The 20624-nt window shown below is 39.5% G+C and overlaps 1 protein-coding gene across 1 annotated transcript in view; it reads left to right on the plus strand.

Moving 5' to 3' along the window:
- The first annotated feature begins 2458 nt into the window (after positions 1 to 2458).
- The window catches only part of GRPR (gastrin releasing peptide receptor), a 231346-nt gene continuing 213180 nt past the window's right edge, over positions 2459 to 20624 (plus strand). The window contains exon 1 of the mRNA XM_065915132.1: positions 2459 to 2586. Coding sequence (XP_065771204.1) covers positions 2541 to 2586 — 46 coding nt within the window. The 5' untranslated portion in view covers positions 2459 to 2540. The remainder of the gene's footprint in view (positions 2587 to 20624) is intronic.

The following is a 20624-nucleotide window of genomic DNA, read 5'->3' on the forward strand; positions in this document are numbered from 1 at the left end:
CCCTGCTGATTTCACCAGATGTCAAGACAGCACATAATATTAAATTTAGGCCTTTACTACAGGGTCTCTAGTTTTTATTTATTTATTCTGGTTTTTAAAAGAAATCTAAGCAGGACTAGCCTAGCTCTTTCTGGCTCCTGGTTTGTCTCCTCATTCTTAGTTGGGAAATAGACTCGCCCAAGTAACTTTCTTTCTTTCCACGTTTTGTGTTGCTACTTTCTGGCTCATATGGTAAAGAATCTGCCTGCAATGCAGGAGACTCAAATTCGACCCACGGGTTGGGAAGATCCCCTGGAGAAGGGAATGGCTACCCACTCCAGTATTCTTGCCTGGAGAATCCCATGGACAGAGGAGCCTGGCGGACTATAGTCCATAGGGTTGCACAGAGTCAGACACAACTGAAGAATCTTAGCATGCGCACACCTCGTCTCTTAGGTCAGAAGCAGAACCTGAAGCTCTGAAGGAAGTCGGGTGCATTGTGGGCAGTGCTCTTCAGGAAGAACTTAAAAGGAGGTGGGAAGCTGAGTGAGGACATGGTCTCACTTTCTTAAAGAGGCTCTGAAATACAAATCACACCTTGGAGTTATACTTGCCTTGAGAGAAGGGGTCTCTTTTGTACCCCCATATCAGTCAGTCTTTGGCTATGGACCATGGGGTGGGGTAACTTCTGGAGGGCATGGCTACCATCACTCCTGGGCAGTTCCGCAGAGAAGGAGGCAGCTGGGGTAGTCCACATTCTCCCCAGCAAGAGGATGGGTGCTCTGGCCTTGTAAATGGAATCTGGGCAAGGTACCAATTGCATCTACTGCATATGCTTCACATCCATTAACCTCTTTAGCAACCCTAAGAGGCAGAAATTATAATCACTGTGTTTTTCAGATGAGACAACTGAGGCATAGAAAAAAGCCTGGCTAAAGGGAAGTCAGTATTCCAACCCAGCCTAGTGTTCATTTTCAGAGCATTGCTAGGGAAACATGCTTAAGAATTCCAGAGTGTCTTCTAGCTCTTAATTTTATGTTTTTAATTTTATTCAATTCATGAAATATGCACTGATCACCAATATTGTATACAGTTGTCTTACAGGAGAGTTTAGCTGAAGGCCCCAGTTACACATCTTTCTCCACTGGAGGCTTTGATGTTGAAAGACCCTTGGGCCAATTTTGCCCAACACTTCAAATTATATAATTAATCTTGTGTACCTTGTTGGATTCAACCTCAAACTGATGAATCTGTCCTTCTTAAATCATTTGTGTGAGTTATCTGTTCATAAAATAGATCTTTTAATGAGGAAATCTGACAATGGCTCTTCATTTAAGTCAGTAATTAAGGATAGCGGGGATACAAACAATATTTTAGTTGCCAGTGTTGTACCTTTTTAATCCTTAAGCCAATAGCTTGAAAGAGAGAGGCAGATGAGTAAACATATCTCTGAATAAGACTAGACAGTTAGCCTTCTTGGATTTTTGGTACAAAAAGGAAATGACTGTGAACCATGGGTTTTCTGTGAAAGAGGGTGATCCTTCCTTTTAGGACTTTACATCTTTGTTTTAAGAAACGGAACAGGTATCCATCAGCAGTGATCTCTGGGGAGTTGGGGAAGACTGGTAGGTAGGTTGAGTGTGAGCCATAAATTTTCAAAATTTTTATTTGTTTTAAAAATAGATAATACATCACATGGTTTAAAATTCAAAAAGATATTATAGTAAAAAACCTCCTTCCCTTATCCTGCCACTTCCGTTTCCCAAAGGCAGCTAGTGTTACCAGATGATTTTTTTCAGAGATATTTTGTGAATATTCGAGCAGGTATATGTAAATATCTGCTAATATATTTGAAAATTCAATGGAGAGAGTAGAAATAAGAAAACCCCTGTATTAGTTTCCTAAAACTGCTGGAACAAATTAGTAGAGGCTTAAGACGAAAGACACATATTTTCTCACAGTTCTGGAGGTAAGACATCCAAAATCAAGGTGTCAGCAGGAGCATTCTTTCTCTCAAGGCTCTTGGAAGAGTCTTTCTTTGCCATTGCCTAGCTTCTGGTGGTTTCTGGCAATTCTGGGCATTCTTGGACTTGAGGGTACATCATTCCAATATCTGCCTCTGTCATCACGTAGCCATCTCTTCGTGTGTCTCTGTGCCCAGATTTCCTCCTCCTTACCAGGATACCAGTCACTGGATTAGGGCCCACTCTAACATAATATGATACCATTTTTAGCTTGATAACTTCTGCCAAGACGGTATTTCCAAATAAGGTCACATTTATAGGTACTGGTAGTTAGGACTTGAACATATCTTTTTAGGAGACCTGATTCTGCCTACTTTAATCCATAATGTTATCATTTCAAAGCTAAAAGCAGGCTTTGTAGAGAAGTAGAGATCAATTCACCTTTGGGATATGGAATAAAGTTAATAATTCTCTTGCTTAAGGGAAAAACAAATACCCAAATGGATCTTTCTCTTTTGCAGATAGGAAGCAAAGACCCACAATGATAAATGGAGGTTTCTAAACCTCCAGTGACATTAAGAAACCAAGCTCTTCTGGATGAAAATGAGAGAAGTCATCTATGTGCTGAAAAGTATTTACATCAGTGAGTTTTTTTAACTTTTTTTTTTTTTACCCCTACCTATATAATAAGAAATACATCATTACCCAGACATACAAATGTTTGAATATATGTATATGAATATATGAACTGAAGCAGTCTTGCTCCATTAAACAACAAGTACATTTATTATTTGAAATGAATTTAAATCTTTTCTAGTCTACCTTTTTTCAGTAGTTTTTTCTCAAGGCCTCTAATGGGTTGCCTCCTGTAGTATGAATAACACTTTTTGGTGATATGTTCTTCCTTAGAAAGGAATTTATAGTTTTCATTGCCTGCTTGTTCTCATAGAGTTGTTTGTGCATGGCAGGGAAAAAGTGGAGGATTAATCTTTTCCTCCCCAAGGAGGAGTGAATGTCTGTGAAAGGGAAATGATGAGCTAATCACCTTGGCTCAATGTATGGTATATACTGCTAGTATGGTATATACAGGTTATTCAGTTTTACGTTAGATTGAGTCAGATGTGCTAAGGTTGGGCTTTTGAGTTCCAATGTCTTCTTGGAGTCCTAAGACCAAGATTAGGGAGTTAGGCCTGTCAATCATTTTGGAAAATTCTAAAGCTGAATCAGAATTAAGTGGTGTCTTTAAGGGAGAAAGAAATGTCTCTGGGACCTCTCCTCCAGAGAGAAGAGATGGCTCAAAGATATTTCTGTTGGTGGACTGAAAAGGAGGTGGAAAAATGAAGAGTAAAGTTAACTCTTTCAAACAGTGGTGAAGTCAGGGCAATTGGCAGAGGTGCTCTTCCAGGACTAGTTGTGAGCTCTGTGATAGGTTGTTTTCATGGATGATCTTGGTGACTACGCACATCCCTTTTTAAGGACCCCTGACACCATCCCTTAGCAGCAATGAATGTTGCCTATTCATCCCTGCCTCTTTCTCTGGAGAACTGCTCCCAGCAGAATGGGAGTGTTGTCACCTGTGAGTCCTGTTACCCCATTCTCCAAGTGGCTATGGCTAATGACAGACTGACATAGGGTATAGAAGGCTGGTCCCTTTTCCTTCGAGGTGGTACTGTCCTCTGGTTCAATTTGTACTCCAGAATTCCATGTGGGATCAGGTTGAAGCTAGATCCCAGTAAGACCTCATGATTACTTCACTCCTTCCACTACCCCATCCTACTTTCCTCATTCCTCTTCTCTGTCCCAGAAGAAATCACATGCCTAAGAATTCTCATCTCAGGTTTCAGTTCTGAGGAATGCAACCCAAGATAGTTACCTCTGTGTTGTCACTTCCTCAACTAGTAGTTTTATCATTATTTATTATTTTGTTTATACTACAAGCTGTAGCCTTGCATTTGCATTTCACTTTGGAAATGAGGGAAGCTGATTAGGATCATGCTCTGGGTGAAGCAATGCAAAGGAACAATGCAGGCATGCTTTGGAAGTGAACCTGGGAGTGGACAATGATCAGCAGCAGAGTGGCCCCATGGATGGAAGGAAGGAGTGGCTTCTAACGAGAAGGAGACTGAGTCATCCAGAAACAACCAAGGCAAAGCCCTGAAAGAAGTAAACTTCCCCTTTTATTTGTTGAGAGAAGTCAAAGAAAGGCTAGAGTTATACTGACAAGTCAGATGGGACTTCATGTGTTGTAATTTTGGGACCAGGAGTAAACTGATCTCATCTTGTCTGTATGGGCTATTGTCATATTCGTTTCCAAGTGCTGCTGTAACAAATGACCACAAACTTAGCGACTTAAAATAACACAGATTTGTTATAGTTCTGAAAGTCAGAAGTCTGAATGGGTTTTCAGACTGGATTCCTTCTGAATGTTCTAGCAGAGAATTTGTTTCCTTACCTTTTCTGTGGCTTCTAGATGCCATGTGCATTACTTGGCTTATGGCTTATTTCTCTGTCTTCAAAGCCATCCAGATAGCATCTTTTGAATCTCTATCTCTTCTTCTGCTTTAGCTATCACATCTCCTTCTCTCTGACTCCTCTTATGTCCCTTTTATAAGCACCCTTGTGAATACATTGAGCACACCAAGATAATCCAGGATAATCTCCCCACCTCAAAATTCTTAACTTAATGGCATCTAGAAAGTCTCTTCTGCTACGTAAGGTGATAGCACTCACAGGTTCTTGGTATTACATCATGGACATCTTTGCAGAAGGGCATTGGACAGTTAGGGAAACTTGGGCACAAAAATTATATTTTCCTTTCAACATTTGCTTCTGTTCAATGCCTGAAATCAATTTTGCAGAGTTAAAATCTGTACTTACTCCTCACTCTTTTAGCATAAGAGTTAGTCTGTGTCAGGGCTTGGACACCATTACTAGGGTCATGGGTCTGTGTCACATGACCTCAGAGAGTACAGGGGTGCATGGTACAGCTGTGCCTATCCATGGACAAGGCTTTCTCCTGGGATGATTGTACAAGGGCAGAACCATGAGTGGCATCTCCACTAGGTCCATCCAACACTGACTCTTTGATTATATCTTTTGGGAAATCAATAAAGCAGAAAAGGAAATGATGAGATGATTCTTCTCTGGCCACTAAGAGTGTCTGTATATATCTGGCTGATATTTTATATCCACTAAGGAAGCAAGGGGATTTAGGTAAAGTCACACTTCACAAGTCCCACTCCAGCCTCACTCTTGGTCTTTCTCTCTCCCTTAGTTTGTCATGTGTTAGGCTTCTTTGTAATTTTTTGAACACCAAAATCAGGAGCAGAGCTCCAGACATAGCCTGTAGTCCATGAAAATGAATCCCAGAACTATTGTTTAGTTTGATGCTAAGATAAAGTGACATATGCTTCTTTCTCCATCAAATAAAAATTCCTTTATGGACAGCAACTTGTGATTACTGTCAGTCAAGGGAGGAATGAATGGTGTCAATCATTGGATATCAGTAATTTTTCCTTTGTATTCCTCAAATTGCCATGAGAGGTCATTGAGAGTGAAGTTGCCTGGGTATTATTTTGCCCAGTAAAATGCATTTGAATGAAAATTTTCCTGTTTCCTGTCTTTACATTGCTGTCCTGACATGAAAGAAGTAATTTGACCCCTCAGCAAAGGAGGCATGATGTCTTCTGCTCCTCAGACCTTGAGTTCATGCTTTTGGGTCTTCCCTGATTTCATTAATCTCCCTGGTCTTCTCTCCCTGTCCCTCTATCCTGTTCAGATGTTTCACCACCATATTATGTATGTTCTTCACTCTAGTGCTTCTTACCTGAACAGGAGTCTGGTCAACATGTGGATGGTGTGGTAAGAGCAAAAGCTGGAAAGGTAGGCTATTCTCCTTTTAAGATACTTGCAGTGTCTTAAAAAAAAGTCATCTGGAGATCTTGAGTTGATTGCCATCTAATTTCTAAAACCCACGAGCCATTTTCCCAGAATATTGCTTTGAGCCAATGATATTTCTGACAATTCATTATTCCTAATATAATGAAGAAAAAGAGATCTTGATTAAAGATCAAAATCATGCACACTGCCTAGTTACTTTTCACAATCCAAGATGTGGAACCATGAACTTGATGAATTCTGGGTATCATTGAGATGCTTCAGAAAACCAAGTGACTGCTTCATGGATATTTCTTCAGTCTTTAATATTTCTTGCTAGCCAACTGTGACAATTTTGTACAAGGCAAGAATATCCTTTCTTAATATGTTTCCTTCAATCTCCAAGAATATAAATGAGTTGATGATTAGGGCTATGAAACATATAGGATTCCATATCACTTTAATATATTTCTGTGATTTGAGCTATTTATTTTGCCAGCTCAATGTTTTCCCAATGCCAGGAAGAAATCTTAATGAGAATGGAAACCTGTGATATTCTTCACCTGGGTATTGCTGTAGAGAGGACAGAATAGAACCCAGTTTGTGTTAAGTAATAATAATGATGATGACAATAATAAAGAAATAAAAAAGACTTTTGTTTAGTTCAGCAAAAAGCAATAATGTGCTGTTAGGGGAAATAAGCAAAATTATTTCAGAATTTGTCTAAAGTATACGGCTGGCATTTAAAAAATATTAGGCAGAGGATTTTACAGGTACATTTGAATTGATTGAACTTTCATCTAGGGCAGTAATAGGTATGAGACAAATAGAAAATCCTTTCACTCTTGAGAGCCATTGACTTAAGGGAAAGATTTTTACTGACAACTCATAAATAAAAATGCAGTGTTATAAGTTTCTTTTTAAAAAACAGAGATACATGTATTATTCAATAGCTTTTTAAATTTTTAAGCATTTTATTATGAAAATTTCAATTACATACATGCTTAGTGAGACCAGTATAATAAATTCCCATATTCCATCACCCAGTGTCAATAATTATTATTTTACCAATCTTTCAACTTTTTTCAAAATAAGAAAAAGTTGAGTTATATCTTACAGATATTCTATTCAGTTTCTTGCTTAGTCATTTCTATTTCTTACGGACTTTAAGACATCTCATCTTAATTTCAATAGATTTTCTTATCTCATACTTCCCTGAGAAGATAGGCTATTCAGTTTGAGATCTGCCATTTTCCCTTCTCTGCACTTCATAATGTTTCAGAATTCTGTTCTTTTTCTCCCATCTTCTCCTTCTGTGTCCTCAGAGAAGTAGTATTTCTCCATGTGAAGTTTAACTTCCATCTGAGTATTTAGTCACATCAGTCTCCTCCAGAATCTTGCCCTATTAATTTTTCTGTCCATTTTATTTGTTCTTTAATTTATAGCTGCACTGGGTCTTTGTTGCTTTGTGCAGGCTTTCTCTAGTTGTGGCAAGTGGGGGCTACTCTTCGTTGTGGTACGCAGGCTTCTCATTGTGGTGGCTTCTCTTGTGGCAGAGCACAGGCTCTAGGCATGTGGGCTTTGGTAATTACAGCACACAGGCTCAGTAGTTGTGGTTTGTGGGCCCTGGAGCTCGGGCTCAGTAGTTATAGCACATCGGCTTAGTTACTCTGTGGCATGTGAAATCTTCCCTGACCAGGGGTGGAACCTGTGTCCCTTGCATTGGCAGGAGGATTCTTATTTGCTAGGCTACCAGAGAAGCCCCTCTCCCTCATTTTCTATCTTTAGTCTTCCTCTTGGCTCTATTATCTCTGCCAACAAATATGTTCATATCTTCTCCAAACTCAAAAGGCAGAACTACTAGGAACATCTTTTGCGCTATCTTCCTCTGCAAACTGACTTTGGCTCAAGCCTTTTGTGGTTATTCTTTTTCCACCTAGGCTTGAAATCTGGGGAAATCGTTGATTTCTTCTTGTTGTTCTTCCACCATCCATGCTTTAAGAAGCCCCATTTCTTCACTGACTTTGCATCTGCCCCAGGTAAGAGGCAGATTTTCCAAAGATGGTCACAGAAGTGTCTCCCATCTCACATGTTCTTCTTCGGGGTGACCTTGACACTCCTGCTCTTGGGTAGTAGGGTCTGTGTCCCTGCCCCTTGATCTGGGTGAAACTTTGTGACTGCCTTAACCATTAAAGTATGACAAAGTGCACAATGGGACTGGGTTGGTCATGAACATGCCACGCATGTCCCTCTTGCTCTTTTAGAGCCCAGCCATCATGCTGTTAGAAAGCTCTAATTAGCCCACATGGAGAGACCATGTGGAGAAGCCATATATAAGTGTTTCAGTCAGTAGCTGGCCTCAAGTATCAGAGAGGTGAATGAGGAAGCCTTCAAGATGGTATACCCACCAGCCATTGTCAAAACATTTCAGCTGAGGTCCAAACATTGTAGAGTGGCGACAAGTCATGCCTATAATGCAGTGTTCAAATTCTTGACCTGCACAATCTGTGAACATAATAATTGATTGTTTTATGCAAGTTTTTGGTTGATTTTTCTCCCAGCCATAGCCCTGGAATACCGAGTCTCCTCTTCCTCACTTTGCTTGCTCCAGTTTATACACAAATCCTTTTGGCCTAATTTTTGAACTTGGCTTTTCTCTTTAAGGACTTCTCTAGCGGAATCAGTGCTGCCTCCATGTCTCACCTAAACATGATACTCTCCTGTTTTTGAAATACTTTTCTGTCACTTAAAAAAAAAGATTTATTTATTTATTTTTGACTGTGCTGGGTTTTCACTGCTGTGCACAGGTTTTCTCTAGTGGCAGAGAGCAGAGCTATTCTGTAGTTGTAGTTTGTGGGCTTCTCATTTTGATGGCTTCTCTTATGGAGCATGGGCTCTAGGGCTCATGGGCTTCAGTAGTTCCAGCATGTGGGCTCAGTAGTTGCAGCTTGTGGGGTTAGTTGCTCCGTGGCATGTGGAATTTTACCAGAGCAGGGATTGATCCCATGTCCCCTGCATTGGCAGGCAGATTCTTAGCCACTGGACCACCAGGGAAACCCCTTTTCTGTCACATTTTTTATTTGCTTCCAAACACTGGGGAATGGGCATGGCATATTATAACAACCATTTTGCAGGTATGAAACTGAGATTTAACTAAAGAGGGCTTTATATGACTCTCAAAGTAACTTGTAGAACTGATACTAGAACAATGAAAGGGAACTTACTATAGACTATAGAGTTTCTCAAAGACATTTTTCCACAGAATCCTTTCTGGAATCACCTATCAGCATTTGAAGGACACTGGTTTCCCAAGGGACATAGCCTGGGATATTTCCCTTCAAATCCAATTTATTCTTTTTATAGATTAAGCTTGGGAGATTTCATTTCCAAGAGATAATAAACGAAAGATACAAAAGGGACAGGAACTATAGTGCGAAGTTGTTCTGCCCAAGTCTTTTTAGCTTGCTATATGTTGTAAGTTTTTTTGGTGTGCTTGTACCTTTATGGTAGTTCTATCAGCCTGGCTCTGGGTGTCCCAGGTGAGAGAAGAAAAGATATATTAGAATGTGTCAATGCCTTTTAGTCAAATATCACTGTAGGACACTTGATTAAATAAATTGGGTTTATTACTCATTGCAGGGAATCATGGGGTCCCTCTGTAAGAGAGTGTTAGAACATACTGTAGGATTTGGGCTCCAGTAGGGTGAGTTAGAGGAGAGTCTAAGGATGCAGGGGTTTGGTATAGATGGGGTGCTATCAGAAAGTGAGGACAGTGCCATGGCTGGGTATTTTGTGAGTGTCATAGTGACCTTGTTTTTGTTTGTGTTTAAAGTTATGAAGTGGTCTTGTTTCATTTCATTTTATCATGATCTCAGAGTAATCTTGTTTGAGGTTGATATACTGTGAGTTTATATTCTCCAAGAGAACCAAAATGACCTGACTGTGAGTGTCAAATGAGCTTGTAAAAATATTGAGGTCTAGTTGTGACCATCAGATTAGTTTTGTATATCAGAAGTTGCTTTCTGGTTTTTCACAGATCAATATTCTTAGTTGTTTTAGGTACTACAGAGCAAAGCCAATCTCTTTGTCTGGGGCTAAGACTCATTCAAGGGAGCCTGACCTTGTTTGCTATGGGGTATTTACTGCTAGGTCATGTTGTTGTTGTTCAGTGGCTTAGTTGTATCCAACTCTTTGCAACCCCATGGACTGCAGCATGCCAGGCTTCCCTGTCCTTCACCATCTTCCAGAGTTACTGCTAGGTCATAGGAGATAATTAAAGCAAAGAAACCTCACAAGCAGATGGCCAAAAGACTCAGTGAGTAGTATCAGATTTTTATTACATGTAATCTTCAATAGAATAAAAGAGATTGCATTAAAAAAAACCCAACAACCCTTATAACGTCTGTCTTTCAGAATTTTGAACCTTTCACTCACAGCTTTATTAGAATGAACATCCTCCTGGTTTGCGCCTAGAACACTAACGAGGCACAATTACTGAATTGCTTTAGAATGGAAAGTTAACATTTGTGAACTCAAAACTTGGCTCATAGAGCAATACTTGCCCATTTCACTGGTTAGTATTAGATTTAGGACTAGAACTCAGGCCCCTGACCTCCAATTCAGTGCTTTTAAACTCCTAGTGCCTCGCACATGTACGTAGGAGTTTGCATTATTCACAACGACATCTGGAGCCAATTGTTTTTGTCCTTTTATGACCCTTAATAGATATGTTTTCCATGGAAACGGTTAATGACATTTTAAATTGTTACTTCAGAACTCATAAGGTCTGATAATCATTCCTGTATTTGATGATACACCCCCAGTGTTTTTGAAGAATAATGACTGTGGAAGAGAAGTGAGCATTTTCTCTTTACAGCAGTGTAGCTCATAATTAATTGATCATCATCTCCTATTAGTGAGATATCTTTGATCCTGCTAATTGAAAATGAGACTATTTTCCTAAGCACAGAATAAAAGCAATATTAAACTGTTTAATCTGTCTGCTTGAGGGCCAAACATTAGTTAAGTGAGTTTATAGGAATAATTAATCAAAAAATTTAAACAACTGATTTTTTTTTTGAGTGTTTGCTGGCCACACTTGTTGAGGAACTCTCTTACTTAACAGTTGGCTTTCTCAATATCAGACAAGTAATTTTCATAATGTTGAGGGAGTAGAAAGGGAAGGGGTCCAGAAGATAGATAGAATACATCATCATCATCATAACATAAGCATGATGCTTACACATAACTATCACTGCTTAGAAGTCCTGTGAAATGCAATTTTTATTCATACTTTACAGATAAGGATGTAGGGCTGCAAGATGTTACAGAATTCATCTAATGTAAATGGTATAACCAAGCTATAAATGCATACTTTTAGATTCTAAATCATATTCTGGGTCCAGCATTCTTTTTGCTATATCATTTGACCTCATAATATGATAATGTCAAAAGAAAATATGGTAGTGGTGGTTTAGTCACCAAGTCATGTCTGACTCTTGTTACCCCATGGACTGTAGCTCACCAGGCTCGGGATTCTCCAGGCAACAGTACTGGAGTGGGTTGCCATTTCCTTCTCCAGGGGATCTTCCCGACCTGGGAATCGAACCTGGGTTTCCTGCACTGTAGGCAGATAACTCCTCAGATTATCTAATGCCTAAGGCTCTGGAGCAGAAGCTTGTTACCAGGGCAAGACTGTACAGAGCTTGTGGTTTGGACTGAGAAATCTCTTCAGCGTGGTGTGTTTAGACATCATGGATCTAGAAATTCCTGGTCTGAAGTATGTCACTAGTTAGAAACATTACTTAGGAGCCTTTAGACAAATATAAACAGCAGCCGACTGTGTAGTTACTTCGTGATCAGAGAACCATGTGTCATTGGTTTTACTTCCTGTTGGATTCCAGCTGGTGTTAAGACTGAACATCGTACCCTCAGGTTCTCTCTGTGAGGGTCAGGCTCCCCCTTTCTTGTCAAGACCCTGACTGTGCTTGCTCAGGACACCGTGGCTGTCACCCCTTGAGTGGGGCTGTTCCGTGGGCAGCCTAGGTCTCTCTCTCTCTCTTTAATTTATTTGGCTGTGCTAGGTCTTAGTTTCAGTATGTGGAATCTTTAGTTTCAGCATGTGGGATCTAGTTCCCCAACCAGGGATTGAACCCAGGCCCTCTGCATTTGGAGCACAGTCTTAGCCACAGGCCCACCGGGGAAGTCCCAAAAGAAAATATGAGCAGTGCTAAAAATACAAACAGGTGAGGAAGGAAAGGCACAGAATCAGTATAACTTGCCATCACTGCTCTGGATAGGATTGTCACACTCATGTTGGAAAGACAATGTAACCTGTAGAGTTGAGAAATTGATAAAATGTTCCAGTTGAGTGACTTGAATTTGTGAAGCAGTACATAATGAATAGTTCTTGTTTTGAACTCTACAAATCTCCTTTAAAAGTGTGTACAACCCTATGGGGTACTTAAGTAGATAGTTTTAGAAACAAAGAATCCATGTATTTCTCAAATTATTCTTTTTTCCCTCAGTGTTCCATGTCTTTATCCTGCTTAGCAGCAGCCAAAGGTATTGAGCACAATTTGTTATGATGTCATAGAGACATGATCTACTGTGTAAAGGATGCTTCTGGACCTCATCTTTTTATAAATTTATCGTCTAGACATCAACTTAGAAGCAACAGAATGAAAATGCCTAAATTAAGGGTAAGCAAACTTTCTGTTAAGGGGCAGATAGTAAATATTTTAGGCTTTGTGAGTCACATGGTCTTTTTAGCAGCTTCTTAGATCAGCTGTTGTGAAACTAAAGTATTCTTAGGCAATGCAGAAACAGGCATGTCTGTGCTCCACTAAAACTTTATTAATGGGCCCTGAAATTCAAATTCCATTTAATTTTCACACTTCTTGAAATATTATTCTTCTTTTAATTTTTTTCAATAATTAAAAAATTGTAAAAACCCACTCTTCACTCACAGGTCATACAAAATCTTGTAGCTGGCTGGGCTTGGCTGATGGTCTGCAGTTTATAAACTGTCTTCATTGGTGCAGAGGGGCTATAAGGGATTTGCACTCAGTGTAGAAGAGGTGGACTTGATGGGGAGATGGGAGGAGGATGTTAGGACAAGAACATACCTGACTTCAGGTTTTAAGAAGACAGAGGGGACAGCTCTTCTTCAGAGTGGGCCTATACCTCTTCCCCACCTACGTAATGAGTGATGCCTGTTGCCTTGCTAAATTGTTGTTCTGAACAGATTCATTTAGAATGACTCACTGCTCTGAACAAAGCTGGGGAAGATTTTCTGTCCTTTATTCAAAAGCAGTAATTGGCCCATCTGTGTCTCTTAAATTAGGATTTCCAGAGCTTAGGTCTTTAAGCCTCTTAACATGGTTTGCTTCTTACACCTTTTATCAGTATAGAAGAATAGCTGCTTTTCTCATTTTTTTCTTGTAAAACCCTGTTCCAAATGTACAAGGTACTTTATTCACATGATGTTTCATGGTTATTTCCGGGTCTCTGATCCCAGAAGCACAAAAAATTATAGAAAATTTAAGGCACCCTGTTAAATGTTGTGGGCGGTTTGACTAGACATAGATAATCTGGAGTTTCAGAGATGTGATTTGAATTTCGTTGCATCCCTCCCTGCTTCCCCTCTCCCCTTTTTATTGAGGAATGAATTATATATAGAAAAATTCATTTTTTTTGGTATACAGATCTATGAAATTTGACAAATGCATGTACCCACTGTGACATATTATATCTGTTTTGTAACTACCATGACAAGCAAGATATAGAATATTTCCCTAAAATTTCCTAGTGTGCCTTTGTAATTATCCTCTCCCCTAACTCCATCCTCTGATAACCACTGATCTGATCTCTCTGACTTTCCCAGGATGTCGTGTAAATGGAATCATATAGGATATAGCCTTTGGTCTGGCTTCTTTCATCTGGCACAGTGCATTTGAAATTCATCTATGTTGTTGCGTGTATCAGTAGTTTGTTCCATTTGATGGCTAAGTAGATTTCATTAAATATGTATACCAGTTTGTTTCTATATTCTCCAATGGAGGATATTTGAGTTATTTTTGTTTTTCAGTTTTGATCATTCTAATAGGTATATAGTATCTAATAGGTATTTCATTGTGGTTTAATTTGCATGTTCAAGTGACTAACAATGTCACTTTTCATAGCTTATTTGCCACCCATGCATCTTCTTTGGTGAAGTGTCTGTTCAAATTTTTGGCCCATTTTTAATTGAGTTGTTTGTTTTCTTGTTATTGAGTTTTGAGAGTTTTTTTTTTAATACTCTGGGGACAAGTCTTTTATCAGATATATATTCTAGAAATATTTTCTCCCAATCTGTGGCTTTTAATTTTCTTAACAGTATCTTTTGCAAAGCAAAATAATTCAATTTTGATGATGTTCAATGACACCCCAGTAGCCAGAAGCACACATAACGCTCAAATCTATTCTCCAATAAAAGGAACCAAGATTCCTTACAGATCTGATTGACTTCAGAACTAGGGGAGGGAAGATACAGGAAGAGCCAAAACATTTTGTGGTATCAAAAAATAGAAGTGCTGAAAAATCATGGAAATATATTGAAAGAACAGGAGAGTCAACATGAAGGAACTCTTCATGACCAAGTCTGGGAAAATATGAGCAATAAAAAAAAATGATAGTAATGGATTATAACCTATAGAATGAGATGAATATCCATGAATTCATACTAATGTAAATAAATTGGGCAAAATAATACATGGAAGCTGGATTCCCCTGGTAGTTCAGTCATTAAGAAGCCTTTCCTGCCAGTGCAGGGACATGGGTTTGATCCCTGGTCCAGAAAGACCCCACATGTCACAGGGCAACTAAGCCCATGTGCCACAACTACTGAGCCTGTGCTCTAGAGCCCGTGAACTGCAACTCCTGAGTCCATACACTGCAACTACTGAAGTCTGCATGCCCCAGAGTCCATGCTCTGCAGTAAGAGAAGCCACTGCAATGAAAAGCCCATGCATCACAATGAAGAGTAGCCCCCCACCATCACCACAACTAGAGAAAAGCCTGCACAGCAACGAAGACCCAGTGCAGCCAAAAATAAAGAAATAAATAAAATTTTCTTTAAAATGAAAGAGGCAGAAAAGTTCTGTTTTTGATAGAATTTCAATAACAAATATAGAAAGAATGATGTAAATAGAAAAATCACCATTTGTCAAAAGCTATGCTAATAATTGTCTTAGGCAAGAATTATTAATGGATGCTAAGATTAGTGGATGAAAGTTTGGGTAGAAATAAGGTAGATATTTGCATAGTTTTAATGTATCTCCCCCAAATATTTAGTAGTTATAAAGGGAAAAATAGTAGCTTTACAGTGGAGAGACCTGTGTCACACCACTTTTACCAAGTTAACCTCATTGGTAATGTTGTTAATTAACATCATATGCCTGATACAATTCACTGAGAAAGGTATAGCATCACGTCTATGATTTTCTTGTCAAAAACTTGTAACCTGAACTTAACCATGAAGACCCATCATTCAAACTCAAGTTAGGGAACATTACATAATATAACTGACCAGTCCTTTCCAAAGGTGTCAAAATCACAAAAGATAAAGAAAGGTTGGCAAACCATCTCAGATTGGAGAAAACTAAGTAGTCATGACATCTAAATGTAATTAATGCAGGATCTTGGCCCAGAAAAAGGATGTTAGTGGGACAACAACAATATAATGATATCTAAAGAAATCTATGGATTGGTTAATAGTATTGTACCAATGTTAATTTCTGTTTTGACAAATGTACCATGGTTAAGTAAGATGTAATGGACATGAGTTTGAGTAAGCTCTGGGAGTTGGTGATGGACAGGGAGGCCTGGCGTGCTGCGATTCATGGAGTCGCAAAGAGTTGGACACAACTGAACTGAACTGAACTGAATATTAACGGAGGGCTTCTCTGGTGACTCAGTGGTAAAGAATCTGCCTGCCAATGCAGGAGACATGGGTTAGATCCCTGAGTTCGGAAGATCCTCTGGAGAAGCAAATGGCAACCAGCTGCAGTATTCTTGCCTGGGAAATTCCTTGGACAGAGAAGCCTGGTGGGCTCAGTCCAGAGGGTCACAAAAGTGTCCAACATAGCAACTAAACAACAATAACTTTAGGGGAGCTGGATGAAAGGTATATAAGGAGTTTCTATTATGTTTGCAACTTTCTGTAAATCTAGAGTTATTTAAAAATTAAAACTATTCTCTTAGATCATCCCACCCTCCCGCCAGTCCAGGCTGGATGCATGAGACAAGTGCTCAGGGCTGGTGCACTGGGAAGACCCAGAGGGATGGGATGGGGAGGGAGGTGGGAGTGGGGTTCAGGATGGGGAACACATGTAAATCCATGACTGATTCATGTCAATGTATGGCAAAAACCACTACAATATTGTAAAGTAATTAGCCTCCAACTAATAAAAATAATTGGAAAAAAAATTAAAACTAAAAATAAACCACACATTGGAAAAGTAAGCCAAAATCTTTAAAATAGCCATGTGTAGGAGTAAGGAAGAATCCAGGTAGAAGAGACAGGGATAGAAAGTGGGATAGACAGGGATAGAAATTTACTATGTTTTACATATTTAACTTTGGAATCAGGTAAATCTTTTACATAACTCTAAACAAAATTAAATTTAGAAGCATTTCCTAAATATCAAAAACAAAATGAAACGAACAAATCTAAAGGTATATAGTAAGTTAGTGGCAAAAGCACAGAGAAAAGAGTCTTCCCTGGTGGTCCTGCGTTTATATTTGCACTTCCAACACAGGGCTTGCAGGTTCGACCCCTGGTCAGGGAGTTAAGGTCCCACATGCCATGTGGCATGACCAAATTAAAAAAATAATAATATAAAGTACAGGGAGAAGAAATATTTCAAATGGCTTCAAACCACAGTAATTTGGATAATGATATCTAAAGAAATCTATGGTTTGGTTAATAGTATTGTACCAATGTTAATTTCTGTTTTGACAAATGTACCATGGTTAAGTAAGATGTAATGGACATGAGTTTGAGTAAACTCTGGGAGTTGGTGATGGACAGGGAGGCCTGGCGTGCTGTGATTCATGGGGTCGCAAAGAGATAGACTCCATGGGCAAAAAAAAGCTGAACAACTCAGTTGTAGCTCACGGGCCAGAGCTGGGTCATATAGCAAAAAGCTGCAAGGGAATGTGGGAAAGCATTTGACTTGCTACTGTCTGTAGTGTAACACAGCAAGGGAGAATGGGCTGGGGACTGCTTTGGGATAGCCAGTCGTCAGTACCAGCCATCACTATCTACTGGGGCCACCACCTTTCTGTTTTCACTTAGCTTGGATTGGGATACTAAAATCTTTTCCTAATAGCAGATACAATGATGACGGGCAATAGTGCCTCTGCCTCAAGTGTTCTGCCAACTTACTGAGGTGTTGGGGTTGCTGCCTTGACAGAGTTGAGCAGCAAATCTGGAACCACCTCTTCTCTGGCCAATGGAAGAGAAATTCCAAGTTTGTTATCAATGATAACTAGTCTCTCATCTCCAGGGTAACAGTGGAGCACTGCTTCCATCACTTATTTTTATGCTGAAGAAAATGGTAACCATGCTTAGAGACTCTTGCATTTTGTAACAAAACTTGTGGATTTTCAGAGAAAGAGTAATGGAAACCTAAAGTCTGGAAAGATGCATGATGTGTAAATTCAGTCATCATTATGCAAATGGATATACACATAATAAATCCAGAGATGGCTGACTATATTTTAGAAATATTATAGGCCAATTATTTTGACAGCCTGCAGGAGGTAGATAAATTGTGAAATATATGTTACAGTATACAGAGTAGCTTGTTAACAAGATGTCTTTTGCTGGCAAATATTTTAGCAGAAAAACCATCCATCAGCACATTTCCAGCTTTGTTCTCCTCCTTTGACTTCACAAATATATTTAGTATCATGAAAAAAAAGGAGGAAGCCTTGTGTGTTTTGGTAGAGGCTTATGGTAGTTTCATAAACCTTGTCTCATTTGATACTTAAAATAAGTCAGTGAAATACTTGAACCATAGCTCGTTTTCCCATTTTATAGACAAACAAGCTGAAGCTCTTGGGGTTTTCATGATTTGCTTAAGGTCTGGTAGGAGGCTGATTTCAGACTGGAACTCTATCTGATTAGTGTTTTTTGCACCAAAACACTTGCCTCATTCTTTCACCCTCTTCACTGCAGATTGAGCTAGTTTACAATACTCTGGCACCTTCAAATAAGTGACCACGGCACATGGGGACTCCAGGATTATTGGTGCCATGTCACTAGGCCAGGTATAATGCTAGAAATAAAAGATGCATTTTTAGCTAATGCTTGGATGAGAAAAACATTAAGTGAACAACAACCAAACTTCCCAAAGCCTCTGCTGTTACTACTGGTGTTTCACCAGGTGACTTTGGGGATAGCGTTCCTTATTCAAAAATGCATGTTAATGGCAAAGTGTCAGATTGTCAGTGTATGAGAATGTCAGATTACTGATTTGTTGAATGACATAAGACAAATCAGTTCTCCTGTCTGGGCCTCAGAGTGGATTACTTCTTGGCTTCTACATAGTTCCACTTCTCTTTAATTTTTTTGCATGGGCTTGCAGTATAGAAGAGAAAGTTCTAAACCAGAGGAATGTTAAGAGGTCAGCAGTGATGCCATAGATTTCTTTCTGGACATTTGGACCTGTAGAGCTTAAGGACTAACAAGAGAATTCTCATCTCTTAGAAATTGCAAAGTACAGAAAAGATGAACTAATGAAGATAATAGCCTTACTAGGAATTTTAAATGATGCACTTAGTGCTTTCTTTGTTAGCCTCTCAGGAGTGTTTTGAGTGGTTTTAGGAGAGCAAAGAATGACATGGCAAAATCTGTTACCTAGGGACAAAGCTGTTTGTGGGTAGAACAATACTCTGGCAGACCTGGTAGCCTGATGTCAGTGGTTCTCAATTCTGCCCACATCTAATAATCACTTGGGGGACTTTTTAATGTTTGTAATTGATATTTAAAACAAACAAGTAAATAAACATACAGAGCAAAAATTTTAAGTGTACAACATAATGAATTTTTATATATGCATCCACTTGTATTATCATTACCCAGGTTAAGATCATTCCCAGAACCTCAGAAAAACACTGCTGAGGGTTACTACTCTTCTGTTCTGCATCATCTTAGGTGAGTCCAGCCTGTTTTTGAACTTACTGTAAATAGAATCATATAGTATGCTTCTATCTGGCTTCTTTCACTTATTTCATCATGAGTGAGGTTCATCCATGCTGTTATGCGTATCAGATGCTACTCTTTTCCATTGCTGTGTAGAAGTAGAATCTACTACGTTTTATTTGTCCATTCTACTATAAAGTTAGCCCTCCATATCCACAAGTTCCACATCCACAGAATTAGCTGACCACAGATCAAAAGTATTTAAAAATATTCCAGAAAGTTCCAAAAAGCAAAACTTGACTTTGCTGTGTGCCGTCAACTATTTGAAGAAGGCTGAGCATCAAAGAATTGATGTTTTTGAACTGTGGAGTTGGAGAAGACTCTTGAGAGGCCCTTGGACTGCAAGGAGATCCAACCAGTCCATCCTAAAGGAAATCAGTCCTGGGTGTTCATTGGAAGGACTGATGCTGAAGTTGAAGCTCCAATACTTTGGCCACCTGATGTGAAAAGCTGACTCATTAGAAAAGCCCCAGATGCTGGGAAAGATTGAGGGCAGGAGGAAAAGGGGATGACAGAGGATGAGATGGTTGGATGGCATCACCGACTCAATGGAGGTGAGTTTGAGCAAGTTCTTGGAGGTGGTGAAGGACAGGGAAGCCTGGCATGCTGCAGTTCATGGGGTTGCAAACAGTCGGATGTGACTGAGAGACTGAACAACAACAATCAACTATTAACATACCATTGACATTGTATTAGGCATTATATGAAATCTAGCGCTGATCTGAAGTGTGTGGGAGGATGTGCATAGGCTATATGCACATGCTACCCCATTCTATGGACTTCCCTGGTGGCTCAGATGGTAAAGAATCCACCTGCAATGTGGGAGACCTGGGTTTGATCCCTGGGTTGGGAAGATCCTCTGGAGAAGGGAATGGCAACCCACTCTAGTATTCTTGCCTGGAGAATTCCCATGGACAGAGGAGCCTTGCAGGCCACAGTCCATGGGGTCACAAAGAGTCAGACATGACTGAGTGACTAAGTACCCCACTTTTTTTCCATTTATTTTTATTAGTTGGAGGTTAATTACTTTACAATATTGTAGTGGTTTTTGCCATACATTGACATGAATCAGTCATGGATTTACATGTGTTCCCCATCCCGATCTCCCCTCCCACCTCCCTCTCTACCCGATCCCTCTGGGTCTTCCCAGTGCACCAGCCCTGAGCACTTGTCTCATGCATCCAGCCTGGGCTGGTGATCTGTTTCACTATAGATATAATATACATGTTTCGATGTTGTTCTCTCGAAACATCACACCCTGGCCTTCTCCCACAGAGTTCAAAAGTCTGTTCTATACATCTGTGTCTCTTTTTCTGTTTTGCATATAGGGTTATCGTTACCATCTTTCTAAATTCCATATATATGCGTTAGTATACTGTATTGGTGTTTTTCTTTCTGGCTTACTTCACTCTGTATAATGGGCTCTAGTTTCATCCATCTCATTAGAACTGATTCAAATGAATTCTTTTTAACGGCTGAGTAATATTCCATGGTGTATATGTACCACAGCTTTCTTATCCCTTCATCTGCTGATGCGCATCTAGGTTGCTTCCATG

This window comes from Muntiacus reevesi, chromosome X (assembly GCF_963930625.1).
Source record: "Muntiacus reevesi chromosome X, mMunRee1.1, whole genome shotgun sequence".
Taxonomy (NCBI): Eukaryota; Metazoa; Chordata; class Mammalia; order Artiodactyla; family Cervidae; genus Muntiacus; species Muntiacus reevesi.